At 37.5% G+C, this 22,357-nt stretch overlaps 1 protein-coding gene across 10 annotated transcripts in view; it reads right to left on the bottom strand.

Annotated features, from left to right (window-relative positions):
- ewg (DNA-binding protein Ewg) overlaps nucleotides 1-22,357 on the bottom strand; it is a 281,799-nt gene that overhangs the window by 106,894 nt on the left and 152,548 nt on the right. For all 10 annotated transcript variants that reach the window (XM_067145587.2, XM_067145586.2, XM_067145589.2 and 7 more), the window contains one exon: nucleotides 1,726-1,866. In XM_067145587.2, the coding sequence (XP_067001688.1) occupies nucleotides 1,726-1,866 (141 nt within the window). The remainder of the gene's footprint in view (nucleotides 1-1,725; nucleotides 1,867-22,357) is intronic.

Raw genomic sequence — 22,357 nt, 5'->3', positions numbered from 1 at the left:
ATTATGCCGGTTTCCCTGTGCAAATGCATTATTTTTTTGATTTCTTTACTGTTTGCATTTTTATTATAGCTGCTTTGTACTGGCATGGAAAGTGCCCGACGCTCTTAAAACAGTGTGGCTTATCAAAGTTTCTTATGACGAGGGGATAAAGTATCTCGCTTCCATGTGCATTGCAACACACTATTATGACCCCCATCCCTCACACTGTACAATTTCCCGGCTGGCAATTTCTCCTTTAAAACCATAAGACCGTTTGGGTTCGCATTAAAATAAAGCAATGCAGTTTCACCGGCAATGTCAATATTGTTCGGTGCCCACGAATTTATTATATTTGCCACGGTTTTTCGTCAACTGTTTCGCGGATTCAGTTTTCCCGCACACTGCATGTTGCGTGATAGTACGGCATTCCTTAAAAGGTTGAACACAAAAGAATTCCGATTTCATTCAACTTAGCAATCATGAAGCGCACTGTAGACCCACCGAAGTGAGTGTAAGTGCGGAAAGCTACCCCTCCACGTTCCGGAACGTGCGTTCTATTATGACGCGGAGCGGATAAATTTCGAGTTGAAATTACTCTGTAACATACTATTGTTTTAAAATGTAAAGGCAGTTTCGAATTAAAAGTCTGAATTTCGGTAATGGGGCCGACATTGTACGTCGAATTACGAATTATCCCTATTTCGAATTAAACAATTGAAATAACATGCAAAACTGTATCTCATGTTTCCGGGAAAGAGAGCTTCTTCGAATTAGGCGGGATTTTGAATTAACCGATTTCGAATTATCGAGGTTCTACTGTAATCACTGGGTGCATAAATATCGGTAAAGGAAAAAATCATGCACATTTAATCGCTTGTAATAACGGATGCATCAGTGATAATACACAGTTTAATATAGCAATTTTGAGGGGACAAACAAAAACTGCCGTTACAATGGGGTTCTCGTTATAGCAGACTTCTACTGTAAACTTATACCTTTCATTTAGGTTATAAAATATCCAGACGCTATAATAACTATGGTGACAACGGTTTCAGAAGGAAAGAAGAAGGGCTAGTGGTCAGCACAGTTTGGCAGCTATTAGAAATGGCTGCATTGGTCACACTAGAAATACAGGGGGTGGGGCAGGGTAGCGGTCTGATACTGGCATCACCTAGCCTTCTCACTGTTATGAAATATTAACCCTAGAACCGGCAAGCATCGATGAATCGGCGATTTGCCATTTCTGTAGTGACGGAGTCGATACTTCAACAAGCTTTTTTTCCCCTTCATTTAGTAGCACTATTCTACTAACAAATGGTGCGACATGTCTTGTGATCCTGCAAGTTTACAGATGCCTCTTGCTCATTTTGATCCATAGAAAAAAATCTCCTATAAGCTTCCTTCAAAATAGATGAGTGACTCACTGCTATACAACCAAAAACATATCTTGTAATGGCGCTATACCTGTTATTGTTACTGCTCTTATTTTGAGGCTGTAGTTACATGTATTTGGGAGTTAAAAGTGCACTGTTGTTGACTAGGTTATTTTCATTGTGTTTACCTTCCATGTAGCATAGCTGCTGTAATAACATTTATAACAACATAAGTTCATACACCCACATGGATTATAACATGGCTCATGGGAGTCTGTTGGCTAAAAGGCTGCATGTTTGTGACTTCACTACACTTGACAAAATTCTCAAAATACAAAACATTTTGTTACAAATCAGATGCAAGTCAACTCACCGTGGCAACCCCTTGAACTTGTGCAGTAGTACCATCAGGAAGCGTGATGATAGGATTATTTGGATCTACTTGTATTACAGACACAGTGCCATCTGGATTGCTAATAGTCTGTAAGACAGTTGGGGCATACTGAGCTGACACCTGAAAAAACAGATGATAATATGTTGAAGATACAAAGAATACAATAATGAGAAGCATGCTACTACATAAATTTCAATGTTAAGAAATAATTTATTGTACAACTTTCGTTACCGTAACCATTCAACCCACGTTTAGATTAGCCCTATCCATCTGCAACCACTAATTACAACATAACATTTCAACAGATTTCACAGTTTCACTGCCCTGAGAGGATTACTAATAAAAAGTCATGTCTGTACAGTCTGTGAAGGCTTCTGCAGGATCAAAAAGTAAAGGCTTCCAATATTTGTAACTTCAATACCAAAAGGGATAGAATGCACCCAGGAATTAATGTGGTACTCAACAAAGAGAGTAGTACAACAAGACAGTTCATGAAATACCATGAGGTTGATGAACCTGAAGAAAAAGGAATTCCTACTATATGGGCAGAAACAAAAAGGGCCCTGAAACTGATGAAAGAAGGAAAGTCATCAGGGGAAGATGTACTGTCATAAGGAATACATGTTAAGCAGTGATCACACCAAATGCTGGAGCAATACAGACGGAGAGTAAAACCCCACATTACTGGAAGAAAGGGCTGATTATATTATTACAGCAAAATCTTGATATGATTCCATGCTGACATAGAGGTTATTGTAGAGGGAATTATTATTGTTAATATTATTCGATTTACATCCCACTAACTACAGTTTTCGGAAACACGGCGGTGCCGGAATTTTGTCTACTGACACGAGGCTGACATATTTGAGCACCTTCAAATACCACCGGACTAAGCCAGGATCAAACCTGCCAAGTTGGTGTCAGAAAGCCAGCACCTCAACCATCTGAGTCACTCAGCCCAGCAGAATTATTGTTATAAATATAGATTTAAAATAACAGGTTGTTATATCAATTGGCATTTTTAAATTGAATTACATTAACTGCCTGCCACATGATACCATTTAATTCCCACTGATATGAGGTCTGTGGGAGGAGATGTGTTGGGACAAGTTCACTACCAGGGTAACAAGACTGTGAAAGTAATGGGAAGTTCCTTTATAAAGTAGTCTAGAATAGAAGTAGTGAGCATGGCAATATCCCTGCACCAGAAACAGATGATGGGAGCCTGGTGAAGAGAGATCATGGCATCAGAGAAGAAATAAAGAACTACCTTAAATGCAGAAAGTTCCTGAAAGGATAACACTGAAGACTGCAGTTGAAGTGCGAGTAATGGAGCACAACACCAGCTAACATGGTTAGTAGTTTCAGCTGAAGAACATGAGAAAGGGGAAGTTCCGAGGGGTTTACTGACCTCACTGCTGACATGATAAAGGCAGTTGGAGTACAATGTGGTTGTAAAAAGTTCTCTTTGTCATCAGGAAAGAGAAGAGGATAGCAGAGGACTGGATGAAAGATATCATTATCCCCCTGCATAAAAAAGGAAGAAATGTGGAAATGACAGCAGCATCACTCTACTTTCTCACTTGAACTTCTGAAGAAGATCATTGAAAGAAGAATCGGGAATATAGTAGAATCATTATTGGAGGAGCAGCACCACGGCTTCAGGAAGAACCGAAGCACTGGAAATATGGTAAGAATTTAGTGATGTTTCTTATGGACATCAAGATATCCTACGACAGTGTGCCTTGGGAGATAATCTGGGAATGCCTAGAAGGTATTGTCAAACTTCCTGACTGATAAAGTAAAGATGCTCAGTCAAAAACGCTTCAGCAGTGTCCAAGTAGGGGATGGAAGATCAGATTGGTTTGAAAACAAAGATGAGTCCAGCAAGGAAGTGCCTTGTCACCACTCCTGTTCATCATATTCATGGGTCGGATAATAAAATGTAGTAAAGAACATTGCAAAGAGCCTAACACTCATATATATGATCAGATGATGATCTGATCTTGGCAGAAATATAGGAGAAACTAAATCTTAGGAAAGTCTAATTTTAACCCTTTCGCACTCAGCGCGCCGATCTATCGGCGCGAGAGGTTATGGCGAAAACGCTCACGGCGCCGATACATCGGCTCTGTCTTATTTACGGATTTTGGTCATTTGCGTAGCTGTTAAATCGTAACAGTTGATCGTGACGGTACCTCAAAGCGTTGAATTTGCGTTTAACTCAACAGATATATCCACCAGCCCTACAAAATATTTTTATTTTCGACAAATGAAATCTGTTGACCGTGAATGTTTATGTTGTGGTTATTTGAAGTTGTTATTGAGTGGATCTGTTTTGATTGGCTTATGAATACAACAAGTTGATCTTGCTATGAGTTTTGTTTATAGTTTATTTCGTTTCTTTGGTATATCGTGTGTTCGATGTACTTCGTAAACTACAATTTTACTCCTTTTCATAACTCCGTTGTTGCACGTGCTTGCGTCATCTTTTTATCGTAATGGCTAGGCCATATTCAAGGCCGAATGAGGCCGATATCCTTGAATTTTCAGATGATTTAGACAGTAATAATGACCTTCTTTTGCCGAAAGTGATTCCCGTTATGTGGGAAGTGACACGGTCGTAACTGCTCACCGTGCATCGGACCGCGAGGCCCTGACATCGATGACCGTTACATGTACACTGAATAACTTTGTGCAATGCTTCATGAGTGAATTGCAGCACACACATCATATTGATATCAAATTATTCAGAATTAAATGTTCTTTCATTCACGTCTAAGAGTAAAGAAGGAAGACGCAATAATGTCTAATTTTTCTGTCATTGAAAACAATGATTTATTTTTTAAAATTTATTTTCGAAATTTAATAATTGTTTTGGGTTTAACCAATAACAATACGTCCAAGGTATATTCATTTCTGAAATGCTCACAGTTTTCTGTATTAGTGTGATTAATTTTATTTTAATGTGTGTTAAACTCTTTACGTGTTGAATTTTTGTAATTTGCTTTGGAAAATCACAAAAATTAGTCTGAGTGTCTTCGAGCAAACACCTGCATATAGGCTGAGTGCCAAAGGGTTAAGGAACATGGACTAAACAGCATTAAAACAAAAACTATTGAAATGACCATCAAGAGGAAGCACAGTTTCAAACAATTTCCTGGAGAGAACTCTATTACAATCTGTTTCTAACTTCAAATATTTTGGAAGTATCATTTCAAAAGGTAACATAATAAACCAAGAAATCCTTAATAAGACTTTGAAAGTTTCTGTTTCATTATCAAGAAAGAAATTTACTCTGGGATGAAAACTGACCATGTCTCATACCTACTTCATTTCAATTTTTACATAGGGACTTGAAACATGTACCCTACATAACAAGGTTAATAGTAAAACCCAGTCAATAGAAATGGCATTCATTAAAACAATGAATAAAAAGATCAGGAAGGACAAGATTAGAAATGAAGCAAACAGGAAGGAGGCTGGCATCAAAATACCTGTTATTGAGCTTTTAGGAAGATGCAGGCTACAATGGTTTGTCATTTCATAGACCGAGAACAGCTAAGAATTATGGGAGAGGGCAGTAGGGAGGCCAAGAAAACGATGGATAGACACAGTGAAATCGGAGGTCATGCCTTTCCTAAAACCAAACTGCATTTTATCGAACCAGTTATTAATTTCGCAAACATGTCTAATATAATCAGAAAGAATGCCTTCCAAAAGCTTACATGCAATGCAAGTCAAACTTACTGACCTGTAATTTTCAGCTTTATGTCTATTACCCTTTCCTTTATACACAGGGGCTACTATAGCAACTCTCCATTCAATTGGTATAGCCCCTTCATGCAAACAATAATAAAATAAGTACTTCAGATATGGTACTATATCCCAACCCATTGTCTTAGTATATTCCCAGAAATCTTAACAATTCCAGCCACTTTTCTAGTTTTCAACTTTTGTATCGTATTGTAAATGTTATTGTAATGATATGATATGTTATGATATGTAAATTTTATTACTTCTTTAGCATTAGTCAACTCCTCTATCCAGATATTATCCTTGTAACTAACAATCTTTACATACTGCTGACTGAATACCAAGGGCACCAGGAAAGTTTTGCAATACGCAAAGACGGGTGGCTGGACACCCCTGTTATGGCGAGGGATGAAAAGAGGGGTGAAGACCGGTCTAGAAGACAGCAAGACGCAACCTTCACACCAGTTGTTACCAAGCAGTGGGAGATTGAAACCAAGTTAAGATGTCAGTGTGGTCTAAAGGTGAATATCCTCTAATTATCCGCTACAATTTTGCTCGTGGATCAACTGTTGACCAGTGCCTGGAGGAAATGACTCCTGTGCTGTGGAAAGACTGTTCACATCGGACAACAATTTTCCACTGGTACAAAGAGTTCCAGAGGGGAAATTTTGGGGTTGAAGACGATCCTCGTTCTAGGCGACCGTCTGAATCAGAGACTGAGGAAAACATTGAAGCTGTGAGGAAAATGTTGCAGCAAGAGAGGTGGTTGACATATCGGCAGGTAGAAGAGACCCTCCACATCCCTGCAACAGCTATTCATTCAGTTCTACATGACCATCTCCATGTTAGAAAGGTTTGTTCCCTTTGGGTGTCCCATTCACTTTCAGAGCAACAAAGGGCACATCGAGTGAAATGGTGCCGAAAAATGATAATTAAAACAGTTTGAAAATAAGACTTCACGTAACGTTAATGGCATCGTTACAGGTGACGAAACTTGGCTTTATTATTACGATGTCCCAACAAAATCCCAGACAAGGTGTGGCTGTTTGAAGATGAGGGTACTCCTGTGACTGTGCAAAAGTCAAGGTCAGTGAAGAAAAGGATGATTGCAGTATTCTCCACTAAACGGGGCATCCTGACTCGGGTTGTGCTAGAAACACAAAGGACAGTTACTGCGAAGTGGTACAGTAAGACTTGCCTGCCTCAGGTCATCCAGGCTCTCAAGCAGCTCTATCCAAGGTCACGGCTCAACACTTGGCTCTTGCATCACGACAATGCTCCAGCACATCGGGCTAATGTTACAATGAATTTTCTTGCCAGATCAGGGTTGACTGTGCTTGATCAACCTCCATATAGTCCTGATCTTGCCCCGTGTGACTTCCCACTCTTCCCAGAAGTGAAGATGAAGCTGAAAGGGCAGCGCTTTGCATCCGACGAGGAGCTTCTGGCAGCATGGGATCAAGAGTGTGAAATTTCTAACTCTATTTCTTTCCACTCTGCACCTCCTTCTTAGTCTCTTTATTTCTCTATTACAATAAGGTGGGCCTTTACCATTCCTTACCACCTTTGAAGGTACAAACCTGTTTTCACATTCGTCAACAATTACTTTTAACCCATGCCAGAGTCTGTTTACATTTTTATTTACAATTTTCCATTCTCTCATGCCTGCTTTATCAGCCATATGGTACCGCCTAATAGTCCTACTTTTAAGACCTTCCTTTCTATCACATTTCTTTTCAACTATGACAAAAACAAACAGCGTTGTGATCTCTAATACCATATATTACTTCGGTTTCTCTACCAGCACCACATCCAGGATATTCTTTCCTCTAGTTGGTTCCATCACTTTCTGAATCAGCTGTTCTTCCCATATTAACTTATTTGCCACTTGTTGGATATGCTTCCTGCTATTCGCATTAACTTCCCAGTTAACATATGGTAAATTCAGATCTCCCGCTACAATCATATTCCTTTCCATGTCGTTTCCCACACAGTTGATTATCTTATCAAATATTATGAATCAGCGCTACCCTTTCTTGGTCTGTACACTCCAAAGACATCAAGTTATCTATTCTCTTTAGAAATAAGCCTAACACCTAGAATTTCATATTTGTCATATTTAACTTTTTTTTAAATTACAAATTCTTCTTTCACCAGAATGAATACTCCCCCTCCTTCAATTCTCATCCTATCTCTACAATACACACTCCAGTTCCGTGAGAAAATTTCTGCATCCATAACATAATTTCTCAGCCAAGATTCAACTCCTATTACAATATTTATGTAAGTAATATTCCCTCTTTCTTGCTCCAGATCCACTTGGAGGGCATTTCAGACCTCTGTTAAAGTTTCCCCTCAGTTTATTCCATCTTTCATGGCACTGCAACCCTAAAATAAATTAAAATTGGATCGGTTTATTCTGTATAAAACTACTGAAATAATAATTATTTCTATTGTCGTTTCAGGTACCTGGCTACTGGGAGCAGTTTCTGGAGCTTATCGGTAATTTTCTAAGAGGGGAGACAAGTATTCACGGTATTATAAGGTAAGTAACAAAGGAGATTTGGGAAATCCTGTACACCGAGTTCATGCCAGCACTGAATCACGAGGACTTGTCAAATATTGCCATTAGATTTTTCAACTTGTGGAATATACAAAATTATTACAGAGCAATGGATGGAAAACGCATCCAAATAAAGAAACTGAAGCAAACAGGATCAATGCACATCAACTACGAAGGTTTCTTTTCTGTAATTGTAATGGCCATTGCAGGTGCATATGGGAACTTCATTACAGTTGGCGTGGGGGACTTTGAGAGAAACAGCGATGGAAAGGTATTCTCAAACTGCAACTTGGGAAAATTATAAGCAGAGACCTTGCTTTCCCTGACAATGTTCCTCTACCTGGAACTACTGACCGATTTCCACACATTTTTGTGATAGATCCACTTACAAAGAGACTTATGCATCCATACACCAGCAGCCAGTTACCAGACAACAGAAGAATGTTTAATTGCAGACTTTCAAGAGCAAGAGAAGTAACTGAACATGCACTTGGCATGTTAGTATCTAAATTTTGATGCTTTGATACTCCACTTGCATGCAGTGCTGATGCTATTGACAACATAGTAAAATGTGCATGTGTATTATGCAATTATATTCGTAAATATTCGTAAAGAACCACATATATCGGAAGCAAATTACAGCAATGGCTCTCGAAATTATCTAGGAAGGGTTTACGCCGTGTTAACAGGGAGGTGAATTAGATCGGTAAAATGAACAGAGATAAACTCAAAGACTACTTCACTGCAAATCCAATCCCACCTCACACCTAAATTTACTGCTAACCTAAAAATGCCAATTAATTCATTATAGTAACTTACGTTCTAAAAGTGTCACTGTATGTAGCCTGCGTCTATAATCTACTACGATATGCAAAAGAACCACTATTACCTGCATATACATTACTATATCCACGAAGTTTTAAAGCACAGTTAAATGCAGTAGGCTAATATTGAGACTAGATGTCAAAACCTACGTTACAAACTTACGCACAGGTAACTTTGACATGGTGACTTTTTCTTTTTTTTGCTAGTTGCTTTACGTCGCACCGACACAGATAGGTCTTATGGCGACGATGGGATAGGGAAGGGCTAGGAGTGGGATGGAAGCGGCCGTGGCCTTATTTAAGGTACAGCCCCAGAATTTGCCTGGTGTGAAAATGGGAAACCACGGAAAACCATTTTCAGGGCTGCCGACAGTGGGGTTCGAACCTACTGTCTCCCAAATACTGGATACTAGCCGCACTTAAGCGACTGCAGCTATCGAGCTCGGTGGTGACATTTTGTGAACTTATGTAGATGATTAACACTAGAACCGCCGGAATATATTATATATCTAGAACCGCCGATGCGGTCATTTTGACCGCTATTGAAATTGTTATATTTTCGTTATCGGTACGCACGGTTACTCATTATCATCATTTTACCTCTGTTTCTATATATTGCTTTATGAGTTTCAGTATTTATTTAGTAATAATTTTTTATTATTACTTTTTTTGCTAGTGGCTTAACACAGCACCGACACAGATAGGTCTTATGGCGACGATGGGACAGGAAAGGCCTAGGAGTGGGAAGGAAGCGGTCGTGGCCTTAATTAAGGTACAGCCCCAGCATTTGCTTGGTGTGAAAATGGGAAACCACGGAAAACATCACCAGGGCTGCCGACGGTGGGGTTCGAACCCACTATCTTCCGGATGCAAGCTCACAGCTGCGTGACCCTAACCGCACGGCCAACTCGCCCGGTGGGCCGCATTCTACATCAGACATGTCTTCAGGAATGTCATACAATAGACTCAGCAACAGATAGTTTACAAGACGTGTTTACTGTCCTGTAACAAGCAGATGAATGATAACACTACCGGAGACGCTGCGGAAATATAACTCGCACATTTCGTAATATATCCGAGTTCGATTGTTGTGTTTTTGAGCATTACCGTTGTTGATAGGATAATTATAAGTAGATTATTATATCTCAACGAGAGGTGTGTGTTATTATACATTTTATTATGCTAATTAATACAGCGGTCAAAATGACCGCTCTGGCGGTAGTAGGTATACCCGTTACTAACGCCCTATCCATCGATGCAAAATTAATTATATTTAATATGGATTTTTCTTACCACTAATCAGGAAAAGTCGCTGCAGTTCAATATCGTACAAAAAAAAACTGTAGTCAAAATTCAGTTTGGAAAATGTGTAGCGGTCATTTTGACCGCTCCGGCGGTTCTAGTGTTAATATTTACTTAAACTCCACACTATACTAAGTAGAACGTTATAATGAATCACCGCCATCTGGTGAACTGTACTAACGCGTGCACGTCAGCAGAGACATTGGCACTCCAACAGACAGCGTGCGGCACTAGATTTGTTACTATGGAGGCACCTTCCTGCTGTCATACCACTGGCGTGCAGTCTACAAAATACAGGTAAGTGTGCGGCCTGCCTAAATGTTCGAGAAACAGGATTACAAAAGCTTGTATCTTATGATGAAAAAGATGTTGCTGATACTTCTTGAACCATTTATCTTTTAAGCCATATTATTTTCGCTTGAATCTATGACGGATTTTTCTATTACCATTTATATCGTGTCCTAGAGGTAACCAGTCATTCTACATTCATTGCAAGTGGTGGGTGATTGAGAAAAAGAAATGCTTGGTGATTATCACATAACTGAGCGTGAGTTACACTGTGCAGAATGATCACATTGTAATCTCCTAGATATTAAACATGCTACCAAAAAGAATAAGCAACAGTAACAGCAGGTTTATGATGTTTAGACTTAACAAACTTCCCCAAGGATAAAGTACAGTAGAACCTCGATAATTAGAAATCTGTTAATTCAAAATCTCGCCTAATTCGAAGCAGCTCTTGTTCCCGGAAACATGAGGTACGGTTTTGCATGTTATTTAAATCGTTTCATTCGAAATACGGATAATTCGTAATTCGAAGAACAATGTCGGTCCCGTTACCGAAATTCAGACTTTTAATTCAAAATTGCCTTAACATTTTGAAAAAAAAAAAAAAAAAAGTATTTTACAGAGTAATTTAAATTCAAAATTTCTCCACGTCATTAAATAACGCGTTTTCCGGAACGTGAAGAAGTAACTTTGCGCACTTTCACCTACTTTGGCGTGTCTATAGTGAGCTTCATATCTGCTATGTTCGAGCGGAATCGTAATTATTTTGTATTCGGCGTTTTTAAGAACGCCACAATTCACAATACCATGTAGCAGGCAGTGTGTGGAGAGGTAGAATCCGCGAACACTGGCGATGCCGACAGTTAGCAAAAAAGCGTGGCTTATAGGCTACAATCAATTCGTACGCACCAAACATATTGTCAATGACGATGAAACTGCATTGTTTGTTTGTTTCATGTTTTTAAATGCTGAGGCCAAACGGGCTTATAGTTTTAAAGGAGAGAATTGCCAGCCGGGAAATGTACTGTGTTGCTATGCAGTGCACACTGCACACAGAAGCGAGAGACTTCCTTCCCCTGTCATAGGAAAGTTTGAAAAGCCATGATGTTTTAAGGACGTCGGGCACTTTCCATGCCAGCAGAGGGTGTTTAAAAATGTAGACAGTACAGTAATCCAAACGATAAAGCATTTGCACAGAGGAGCCAGCATAATCTTTCCTCGTCTTTGAATCGTGTTTTTTTTTTCCTTCCGTTGCGCGAGGTTATGTTTGTCATTGTTTTATACAAGTGCATTATTTGAATAATGTAAATGCACCTTGTTAGATCAATTTCTAAAATAGTACTTTCCATAGCGTTTGAAAAGTTTAAACTGAGAATCAAGATGATTGCATGCATTACTGGGTCTTAGAAGTGCCATGGCGGGGAAACTGTACAAGTACAGTCACTGTACTGTTGTAATGTGGACGGAAGCAAGAGACCTTCTCCCCTCGCCATAGGAAAGTTCGATAAGCAGCGATGTTTTAAGGACATCGCAAGGACATCAGGTACATTCCGTGCAAGCACAAGGCATCTAAAATGCATACAGTACAGTAATCCAATGAATAAAGCACTTGCACAGGGGAGCCATTATAGATTTCTCCTCATCTTTGAATCATGTTTTCTTTTTTTTTTATATCATTACGTGAGGTTATGTTTGCCGGTGAGTTATCCAAGTGCATTATTTGAATACTGTAAATGCACATGGTTGGATACATTTTGGAAATAGTTTTTCCGTGGCATTTGAGAGCTTTAAACTGTGAATCAAGGTTAATTGCATGCAGTAACTGGTCTTAGAATATATTGAGACATCGCAAGGGTTTGCATTTCCGAAGTACGTGTTGATGGTTAATTCAAAATCACGTAATTTGAAGTCCGATTTTTGCGTCCCAACGACTTTGAATTAACGAGGTTTTACTGTACTTGTGAATATACTCAGAGTTCTAATGTATACTCGCAGATTAATGTTCTTTAGACAATTTGTATCATATTATAAAGATATCCGACTGTGTATATTTTGATAGAGAGGACTGATTTTTAATCCCAAACACATCCAGATATTAGTGTGTAGATAAAAGCGAAGGAAAATGGAACACATTTAAAATCCAAAGTCATACTTACTCAATGAAAGCTCATTGCTCTGTTCCATAGACAAAAAAATGTATTTTAACTGTAGTTCATTTAGAAATAACAGTAGCAGCACAACGTTAAAACTAGTTTTGAAATCTCCAAACACAAACATAAATAAATAAATAAATAAATAAATAAATAAATAAATAAATAAATAAATAAATAAATAAATAAATAAATAAACAAAGGTCAAGTATGTACAAGTATTTCCTTGTTGAGTAGCTACCTTCAGCTTACACAGAAAAAAGACAACTGCACAAGTTGTCTTTATTGATCACACATAATAAAGACTGCCAGAGGGAACTGACATCATAGAATATTTCATAAACAAATAAGTGTAACTACGAGCAACTATGAAAGAGAGAGGACATATAATGTATTTTAAAAAAGTTATATATATTTAAAATATATGAAAAATATACAAATCAGAACAAAATCACTCAGCCATGCCATCAGAAGAAAGTTTAACTAAAAAACTAGATTTATGACGAAAATATGGACGGACATGCAAAATGAAAATTTAAAGAAATCTTGTAACCCTATAGTTTCCTTTACTACTGCTTTTCTTACAGCTGAAATAGGTATATAGTGCTTGGATATGCTTAGTAGGAAGGTACCTAAGGGAATTATGAGTGGAATAATTTAAATTACAGAGCAAAGGATGACAAATGATGTAGGGAGACATTTTAAAATATATACGAAGACTGGAGGGAGAGAACAAGTCGATTCCTTCTCTTTGTATAGGAGGGGATTTATTGATGGCAACATATATAGATAAAGCAGAAACATTAAGTAAGCACTACGGAAAGGTTTATAATCCGGTGGCACAGTTATTCAGGGACAACTTTCCGAAAACTAATAGCGATTTCCAAATTAAAGCTTCATTAGTGTGTAAAGGTCTTTCCAAACTCAGATCAATAAATCTTTAGGGCCAGATTCTATTTCCGGAGAGGCACTTAAACTCAGGAATGAAGAGATCCTACCATACTTATTAAGAATCTTTAATATATCACTGAGCAATACGAAGGTTCCAGATGATTGGAAATCGGCCGCTGTAGTTCCTACTCACAAAGGGAGTAACAAGTGACTTGAATAATCATAGACCGGTAGGTTTGGCATCAATCGTATGCAAGCAAATGGAGCAATTAATAGTAGACGAATTTAGATTAAAATGGGATCCTTCTGGAGTGATATTTAAGGGGCCGCATGACAATGTATAAAGATGTGAAAATTGTCCCACTCCTTTTGTGCTGTCAGAATGAATTTGTCTCTTCTTTCCATTGCTCCCTCTTTCCAGAATGACCAGCCATACGTTCAGCCTATTATGTGTTCCTTTTATTGTTGCTATCTATTTCTCTCTCTCTCTATATATATATATATATATGAATTGATTTCACACCTAGAGACTTGTAACACACCAAGCAAGTGGCTATGTCATTTGGGCCACATTGCTATCAACTTGCTTTCCGGAGAAAGTGGGTTCAAACACTAGTCAGCAACTCTGAAGATGGTTTTCCATGGTTTCTCATTTTCACACTAGGAAAATGCTGGAGCTGTGCCTTAATTAAGACCAGGGTCACTTCCTCCCCACTCCTAGCCCTTTTCTATACCATTGTCGCCATAAGACCTATCTGTGTCGGCACAACATTGAAAAAAACAGTAAAGAAATTAATTACTTTTAAAATTCTTCTGTGTAGCCACATTTCAAAGGCTTCCAACTTCTTAACTATGTGCTGTTACAGAGTCCATGTCTCAACATCATTCTGTAAGGTGGACCACAAACAGTTTTTTTACATGTGCCGTTGGAGTTTAAAATCATCATTTTATAACTGATATTTCATTCTAGTAAATGTGGTTCCAGCTATTTCTATATGGATATTGATTTTCAAATCACCATCTTGGCGTCGCTAACCCAGTAGCCAGGGTGGGAAATCTTGCTTACTTGTTGGATTGTTAAGTAAAACAGAAAATAAACACAGTCTGTATCAGCACAAATTAACATTTTATTACAACAGATTTATGGAAACTATTGTACTGCGAATCATCAGCACTGTTTTAAATATGTCTTGGTCATTTTATGATGACCATAGATTCTGTGTTTTAAAGTCAGTCTTATTCTTTATCTTACTGAAAAACGTCTGTTTTGTTTTGTCATCATTTATAAGCTCATTTCTTTACCAGTGTCATTCAGCTTGTCTAGAAACAGCTGTAAGTTCACAATATTCTCACTAAGGATTTCCTTATCATACGTTTGTATTATTTCTCACTGACAAACTTATACTCCCATATCTCCTAGATTTTTCTTGAAAATAGAACTGGAGTACAGGGTGAACAGTTAATGGAACAACACACAGTCTTGCGACACCTCAACAAATATCCAGACAATTTGTCACACCGTCTATCTTAACTACACCTTTATGATTCTAGTATATGGTGTCAATGACTCCGTCTTGCTCATCTGTTACCATTCCATGTAACAGTTTCAAGAAATCCACTTACCTACTGCGCTATTTTTCAGGGCACGTTATTCATTACTCGTGCTCTTGTTCATATTCTGAACCTGCATATCTGTTTTCCTTATGCTTGATTCAGTCACTTTACAAAAGTCAACGTTTCCTAGTTTTGTTGTCAGATGGCAGTGCTACACCATCTTTAATTTCCAAGCCTTGCTTCCTGTCGTAATGATGTAATGATAGTTACTCCTTGTTTTGTTTTTTTCAATGGAATCGAGGAGTATAATCAACAAAATCGGCACCACTCTAAACGAGACTGCTTTCTGACCTATCAGTAGCTTTTTAGCAGATTTAAAATATGAGTATCCCTATCTCACAATTTTAATTGTTCCTATATATTTCTGAGGTACATATATTTTATTCTATCTTTTCGGTATGTTGATTTTTATTTTACCCTTTGGTGCGTGCTGTTCTGTCCTTGAGCGCACGGTTGTGTGTGTGTGTGTGTGTGTGTGTAAATGTGTTGGGCGAGTTATTTGCCTAATTGATGTACGGTCCCTGTGCTTTGAATTTATGTGCCTCTACATTTATTCTTCGATTACATGAGTGTAGGACATTCATGTCAGAACCTGTATAATTGGCTCCGTGCGAATTGTGACCTCGTACACCTTGTGTGTCTTTGTTTGCCTATCGCATTAACCTTGTGTTCGATGCTTCTCATTTCTACGGAATACTGTGTCCCTTATATTGAGGCAAACTGATTTGGTAACCCGGCTTGGATGGGGAGACCACTGTGTGTAATTGCCCTTGGGGCGGTCCGATGGCCTCACGCCACATAGTTATTATTGTGTTCGGGTGGATGAGGTCATGCGTGTGGGTGTTGTGTGTATGAATTGGACGGAGCAGTAGCCGTACTACATTATGTATATTTTGCCCTTATTAATTCACGTGATTTTTTTTTTTTTTAATGTTGCTGCTCCATTTTTGCTTGTACCTGACCGGGCCTTGTGTCCGACTTATTTTTGATGGCCGGCATTTTATTTCTCATTCCCAGTTTTCTTTTTCTTATTCTTCCGCTTACTTGACTGTTTATGTGCGCAATCTCATGGTTTCCAGCCACAGAGGTTCATAACTGATTTTCTCAGCCCCCTTTGTCCTCTTTGACGCATGTATTTTTCTCCTTTCTGATGGGCCATCTTACGAATGCTTAATGAACTAAGAGTAACTATGTAAGTAAGTGAACATCGATCGTATGGGCGTGTTGGAAAAAAAAAAAGTTATTTATTTATTTACATATTTTACGCCCACATTGGAGCACTGAATTCAATACATTTGAGTTAATTTCTTCTCCCAGGACTTTCTCATCCTCTCCGACGGGGAAGCCCTTTGTGTGTCCGATATAGTATATTGTTTCCATTCAACTGTTTTTAGTTTGAGACTTATGCTTTTGTTCTTCAAAATCCTCTTCTTTTTTCTATCTTTGATTTGTTGCCAAGTTATACACAATTCTTCCAAATCATCCTGAACTTCTTTGAACCAATTATTATTGATTTTATTCTTCAAAAAGTAATCGAATAGTTGTTTCAATATCCTGCTGTCTGGTAATCTTGCTTTGTGACAGAAAAATGAAATTCTTCTTTTCCGCATTGTACATATTATTGATTCACATTCACAGTAGACAATGTTGTTAGGCAACAATCTCCACTGTCCATCAACTTGGTGTTTTTTTATTAATAATTGTTCTAAAAATACTTCTCTGTTTTCTGTAATTTGTCTGTTGTAGATTTTACATTTAACTTGAATAAAGTTTCACTAGCATACGTTGCCTCTGGTTTAACTATGGAATTATAGTGTTTCAGCTTAGCATTTATCAAAAGAGTTTTTATTTTATTTTATAGGTTAGCCAGGTAAGTCTTTGTGCTTGTTTAAATTTAGTTGTTCTGTGTTCTATTGCTTCTTTTTCATTTGTGTTCCATGTTATTATTTCCCCAAGATATTTGAATTTCTGAACAATTTTAATCTCTTTATTACAGTTCAGTTGAATAACTGGTAAATCAACTTTAAAAGTTGGCATCATTTCTGTTTTTTCAAATGAAATTTGTAATCCCAATTTTTTTAACTTATAGTTTCTAGTTGTTCAATTTGAAATTTAGCCTCTTCTATTGTATTTGCAAGTAATGCTAAATCGTCCACAAAAGCAAGGCAGTTGAGTTTAATATTTCTACCGATCTTAATAGTTGGTTGGCATTTCTTGTTCCATTCACGCATAACCTTCACCAATGCACAATTAAATAACAATGGTGAAAGTCTGTCTCCTTGACGAAGTCCAGTTCTCATAGTGAATGATTCTGATAATTCACCTCTAAATTTAACTTTTGCCTTCGTATTTTTAAAAGTCATACTAATGAGATTAACAGTTTTTGGTGTAAGCCGAATTCTTTAAAGCTTTTTAATAATGATTCACGATGAATACTGTCGTATGCTTTTTTTAAATCTACAAACAGGATGACTAGACCCTTACTTCAAACTCTTTGGTGCTTCATTATCCATTTTAAACTAATGATTTGATCTGGACAGCTTCTACCTGGTCAAAATCCTCCCTGATATTCTCCAAGTTCTTGGTCGAGTTGTTCTTGGATTCTTGTGTATATAATCTTGGATAAAATCTTGTATGTAATATCAAGGATATTCCCCGATAATTATTTGGATCAGACCGATCACCTTTCTTATGCAGCGGGTGGATTATCGCTGTATTCCATTCCTCGGGAAGCTTCTCTGTGTTCCAAATATCAATTATGTATTTATGTAGGTTTTGAATAGTCTGATCATTAGCATTCTTTCATATTTCTGCTACTATTTGATTCTCTGCTGCTGCTTTGTAGTTTTTAAGTGCATTAACTGCTGTTTTCACTTCATTGTAAACTGGTGGTATAATCTTTTGTAATGGAGTTTTATTTTTTGGGTTAGGGTCAAATTGTAGATGTTCCACAGGATCCTCACAATTGAGTAACTCTTTAAAGTATTCTGCAAGGATGTTAGCATTTTCCTGATTATTTTGTGCCATTTTTCCATTTTTATTTCTTAACATAAGTGTGGGAGGGGTAAATTTAGATTGATATTGCTTGAATGTTTTGTAATAGTCTCTTGTTTTATGCTGATTGAATGTTTCCTCTATAGTGTTAAGCATTTCCTTTTGATAATTTCTTTTAATTGTCATAATTTCTTTAGCTGTTTGTCTTCTGGCATTAATTAGTTCTTGAGATTTTTCTGTTTTCCTCCGTTGATCATTTAACCATGCCTTGTGCCTTGCTTGAATTGCTTTGTCACATTCCCCATTCCACCACGCATGTTACTTTCTCCTTTTAATTGGAGCGATTTCTTCAGATATGGTTTTAAGTTTGTTGATCATCGTCTCTAATTTGTCATTTAAAGGTGTTTTGGATCTCTCTAAATATATTTTATTATTTATTAAGTAACTGGGATCATAATTTCTCCTTGCTTTGAGATGATTACGTTTGTGTTTCCTTTTTTGTGTCAACTTGATTTTTATTTTTGAGATATAATGATCCGAGTCAATGTCTACCCCACGGAGGACTCTGACATTAAAAATTTCTTTCTCTTCTTCTTGCATTCCGGCCTTCTAAGGACCACGTTACAATTTCAATTCTTCCTCCTTAGTTCTTTCCTTCTCTTCCAGTATTCTTTCATTGTTTCACTGTGCTGCTTTTTCCTGTCTTCAGTCCACTTTGTGCCTGTTTTCTATTCCTTCTCTTTAGATAATTCTGGCCATTTGCCGTGCTGAGTTATTTTAATTTCTTCCTGAAAGTTTTCTATAGTTGCTTGTGTAATGTTGAGCCTACCTAAATTGTATTTCATTAATTTTCTCGACCTTCTTTGATTCCTGCGAGGTAGAAGGTTTAGCTTAATTTTAGACTTAATTTTAGAGAGGTAGTGATCGGAGTCTAACTCTCCACTTCTTATTAATTTAACATTCATAATTTGATAATACTTTTTTGAGAAATAGCTACATGGTCCAATTGAAACTCGCCTAACATCGGGTTTAGGGACACCCATGTTTTAGCCTTTCTTGGAAGTTTCTTAAAGATGGTCGACATTAATTTTAGGTGAAAGGATTTACAGAGATTAATTAGTCTCATGCCATTTTTGTTTGTTCTTTTGTGTGCCGGATATGCCCCTACTGTTTAGCTGAAAACTTTTTCTTTGCCTATCTGTGCATTAAAATCACCTAGTAGAATAATAACATTTGATTTTGGAATTTTTGACATTTCATCATCTAGAAGACTCCAGAATTCTTCAGTTTTACTCGAGTTCTTGTTATTATCTTCATTTATTGGTGCATGACAGTTAACAAATGTATACCTTTTGTTCTTGCATTTAAGTGTAAGAAGAGATAACCTTTCTGAACTAGATTTGAATTCCATAACATTATCAACTATTGCTTTATGAACATAAAAGGCGGTACCTATAGTGCTATTAAAACAATGTGCGTGTTCTGACAGTTCTAAGCGTGGTAGTAGGAGGTGGCAGTTACTATGACAACCAGTACATGCCTCCCGTTTCAGCCAATCCCAGCTCGACATGCACTCTCCCTTTTCCTACCCCCGCTGTAAGACAGCTTCTAGAGGCGGTCGGTCCGAGTTCCACGTTGCCAATATAGTATACCGTAGCACATGTGGCTGGGCTAACAATGTCTACTTTGAGTGATATCATTGTCTGTATAGTGTGTTTTTTAAATCAACTAAATATTATAGTGCTATTGTGTTCGTGTTAATAAGTGTATCGTTATCGAGGCTGGAATTCTCGTGTAGTGTAAATTTGATATAGTATTGTGTAGTACAGTGTCATTTTAACACCATCTCATTTACAGAACTCAAAATGTTGCAACCCGTTCAGAGCGCCGCTAAACGACAACGAGGGCGACCTAGAATTCATTCACCTAGAAAAAAGGCAAGGGTAATGGGGAGGCTTGGCTTCGCTATTCGTGGTCAAGTTCGCGATATGGTATGTGCCTTACGGGAATATTTTGAGGCTGAAAGGGAAAATGGAGGCCCACTGATAGAAGTTAACAAAGTTGTAGAAAGAACAGCAGCAGCTTTAAAAAATTCTCAAGCTACAGTAATTACAATAGGGAAATAAAAACAAAAGAAATAAAAGGAGATCTGAACCCAGAACGTTGAGCCGGCCTGTCAAAATGCCATTCTGATACTGAAATCTACCTAAAATTAAAATCTTCCGGAGAGACTGACTAAAGCCTATGAGGAAGGGGAATGAGGAGTTTGTCTTACGATATTTGAGCTGGTAAATTACTGCTGAGCCACCTTGGAATAATAGCAACGATATTTAATGTTTTTCTAACGCTTTCATGATCGCCGTTAATGGATATTATTTTCCGCAGAGCCTAGCGCAGAACGAGAGATGTTAACTGTGACGTAGTAACTCCTGCCGGATCATGTGGCAACACAGCTCTCCCACTCCTTTGTTCGGCGCCACGTGTTGCGAACTGTCAGAACACGCACATTGTTTTAATAGCACTATAGTAGTGGCATTCCTTTCATAATTTTGATTGCTGGTTTACCTTTAAAGATTCTATAATTTTTGGTTTCTGGTCTATCTAAGAAAATTTCCAGTTCTTTCTGTTTGCCGGTTTTTAGCAAGGAATTTACATTTAGGATGCGTGCAAAGAATTTCCTCTTAAATTTAAGTCTGAAAGGATTCCAAGGATGCTCCGACTCACCCTTATTGCAGATGTTGGGACTCCCCTGAACCCCTTTATGATAATCTTTATCCATAGCAACATGATCAATCTGAAACTCTCCCAATGTTACGTTAGGGCATTTCCATGTCATAAGTTTATGTGGCCGCCTCATGAATCTGGTGGTTTCCAAAACGAGTCCGTGATCTGCACAAAGTTCAATTAACCTTTGGCCATTTGTGTTTGTTAATTTAAGAGCTGGCCATTTTCCTACAACTGTGCGATACTTCTTTTCTATGCCTATTTTAGCATTGAAATCTCCAAGTAAGATTTTTATATGCTCATCAGGGATCTTCTTTATAACATTTTTTTTTTTTTTAACATTTTCTATTCAATATCCAACTTGCATGTTTCATTGATTAATTTTTCTTCCATTTTCTCTTTCAATAAACTGGGAAATTTGTGTGCCAATTCGCTTTTAATTCATAGTAGCATTAGTCCTTTAGTATTATCACTATTATTAAGGGACTAATCTCCAGTTCAAGGCTGATATTTTGTCGCCTTTCTCTATCACGATCGCCGGACCTCGTATTATTTGTGCACTCATTTTCTCGTGTTTCCTGTATTGATTCTCTCGTTTCAACTCTTTTTCCAGGATACGAGTGGGGGTATTGGCTCACAACTCTATCAAATGCTTTTTCACAGTATGATGGAGGCATAGACATTCTTCTGTTGTTCTGGCATTTTCATAGGAGAACTGTTAACCCAAAAAGTCAAGTTCCAAAACTCCAACGTTTCTTCAATGTTTCTGTCACATTTCTTTCTTATTATACCATGAATTATTTTCAGAAAAGTTGTTTGCAGATGATCCATTAAACTGATATGTCTATAATCATTACACCACATGGAATGTAACTACTAGGCAACTTGCACAAATTTGTGTATTATATATACCATCGAAGAGTTTTACTATTTTATCAACGCTATCTTTGATGATGGGTTTCAAGATCTCAGCTGGAATTTCACCTGGTCCCACAGCCTTTACTCTCTTTCAGTTTTATTGCATGAAATACTTTTCATTTTAAGACTGTATGTAGTCCTCTTCGAACAGCATCAGGCCACACATCAATGAGGAGACCTTCAATGTATTCTTCCCATTATTCCAATTTAACACAAAGGTTTATTATCAGCTTTCCTGCTTTGCCTTAGAAAACAATAGGGATTTTCTTTCAACAGTTCAAAGTTTTATGCATATTAAATATACAATTTTTCTGAGTAAGATTTTCAATTTCTTGGTATTTTTCTTTCATCCATTTTTCTCTGGCTATCTCTATTGCCTTTTTTAATTTAACGTATTTTAACATATTGAAATATGTTGTTTTTCAACTTCCCATGTTCTACCATAAAGTCCAAGATATGGTTTGTCATCCATTTTTATTTCTTAACCATACTGTCTGATTGAAGATGTTTCTTTCCAACAGTTCCGATGGTAATCGCTGTAAACCATACCTTCCCGTTTTTAACAACATGTAGCTAGCTGTCGTAAA

The sequence above is a fragment of the Anabrus simplex genome, chromosome 4 (assembly GCF_040414725.1).
Source record: "Anabrus simplex isolate iqAnaSimp1 chromosome 4, ASM4041472v1, whole genome shotgun sequence".
Classification (NCBI taxonomy): domain Eukaryota; kingdom Metazoa; phylum Arthropoda; class Insecta; order Orthoptera; family Tettigoniidae; genus Anabrus; species Anabrus simplex.
This window is presented reverse-complemented; position numbering and strand designations above follow the sequence as displayed.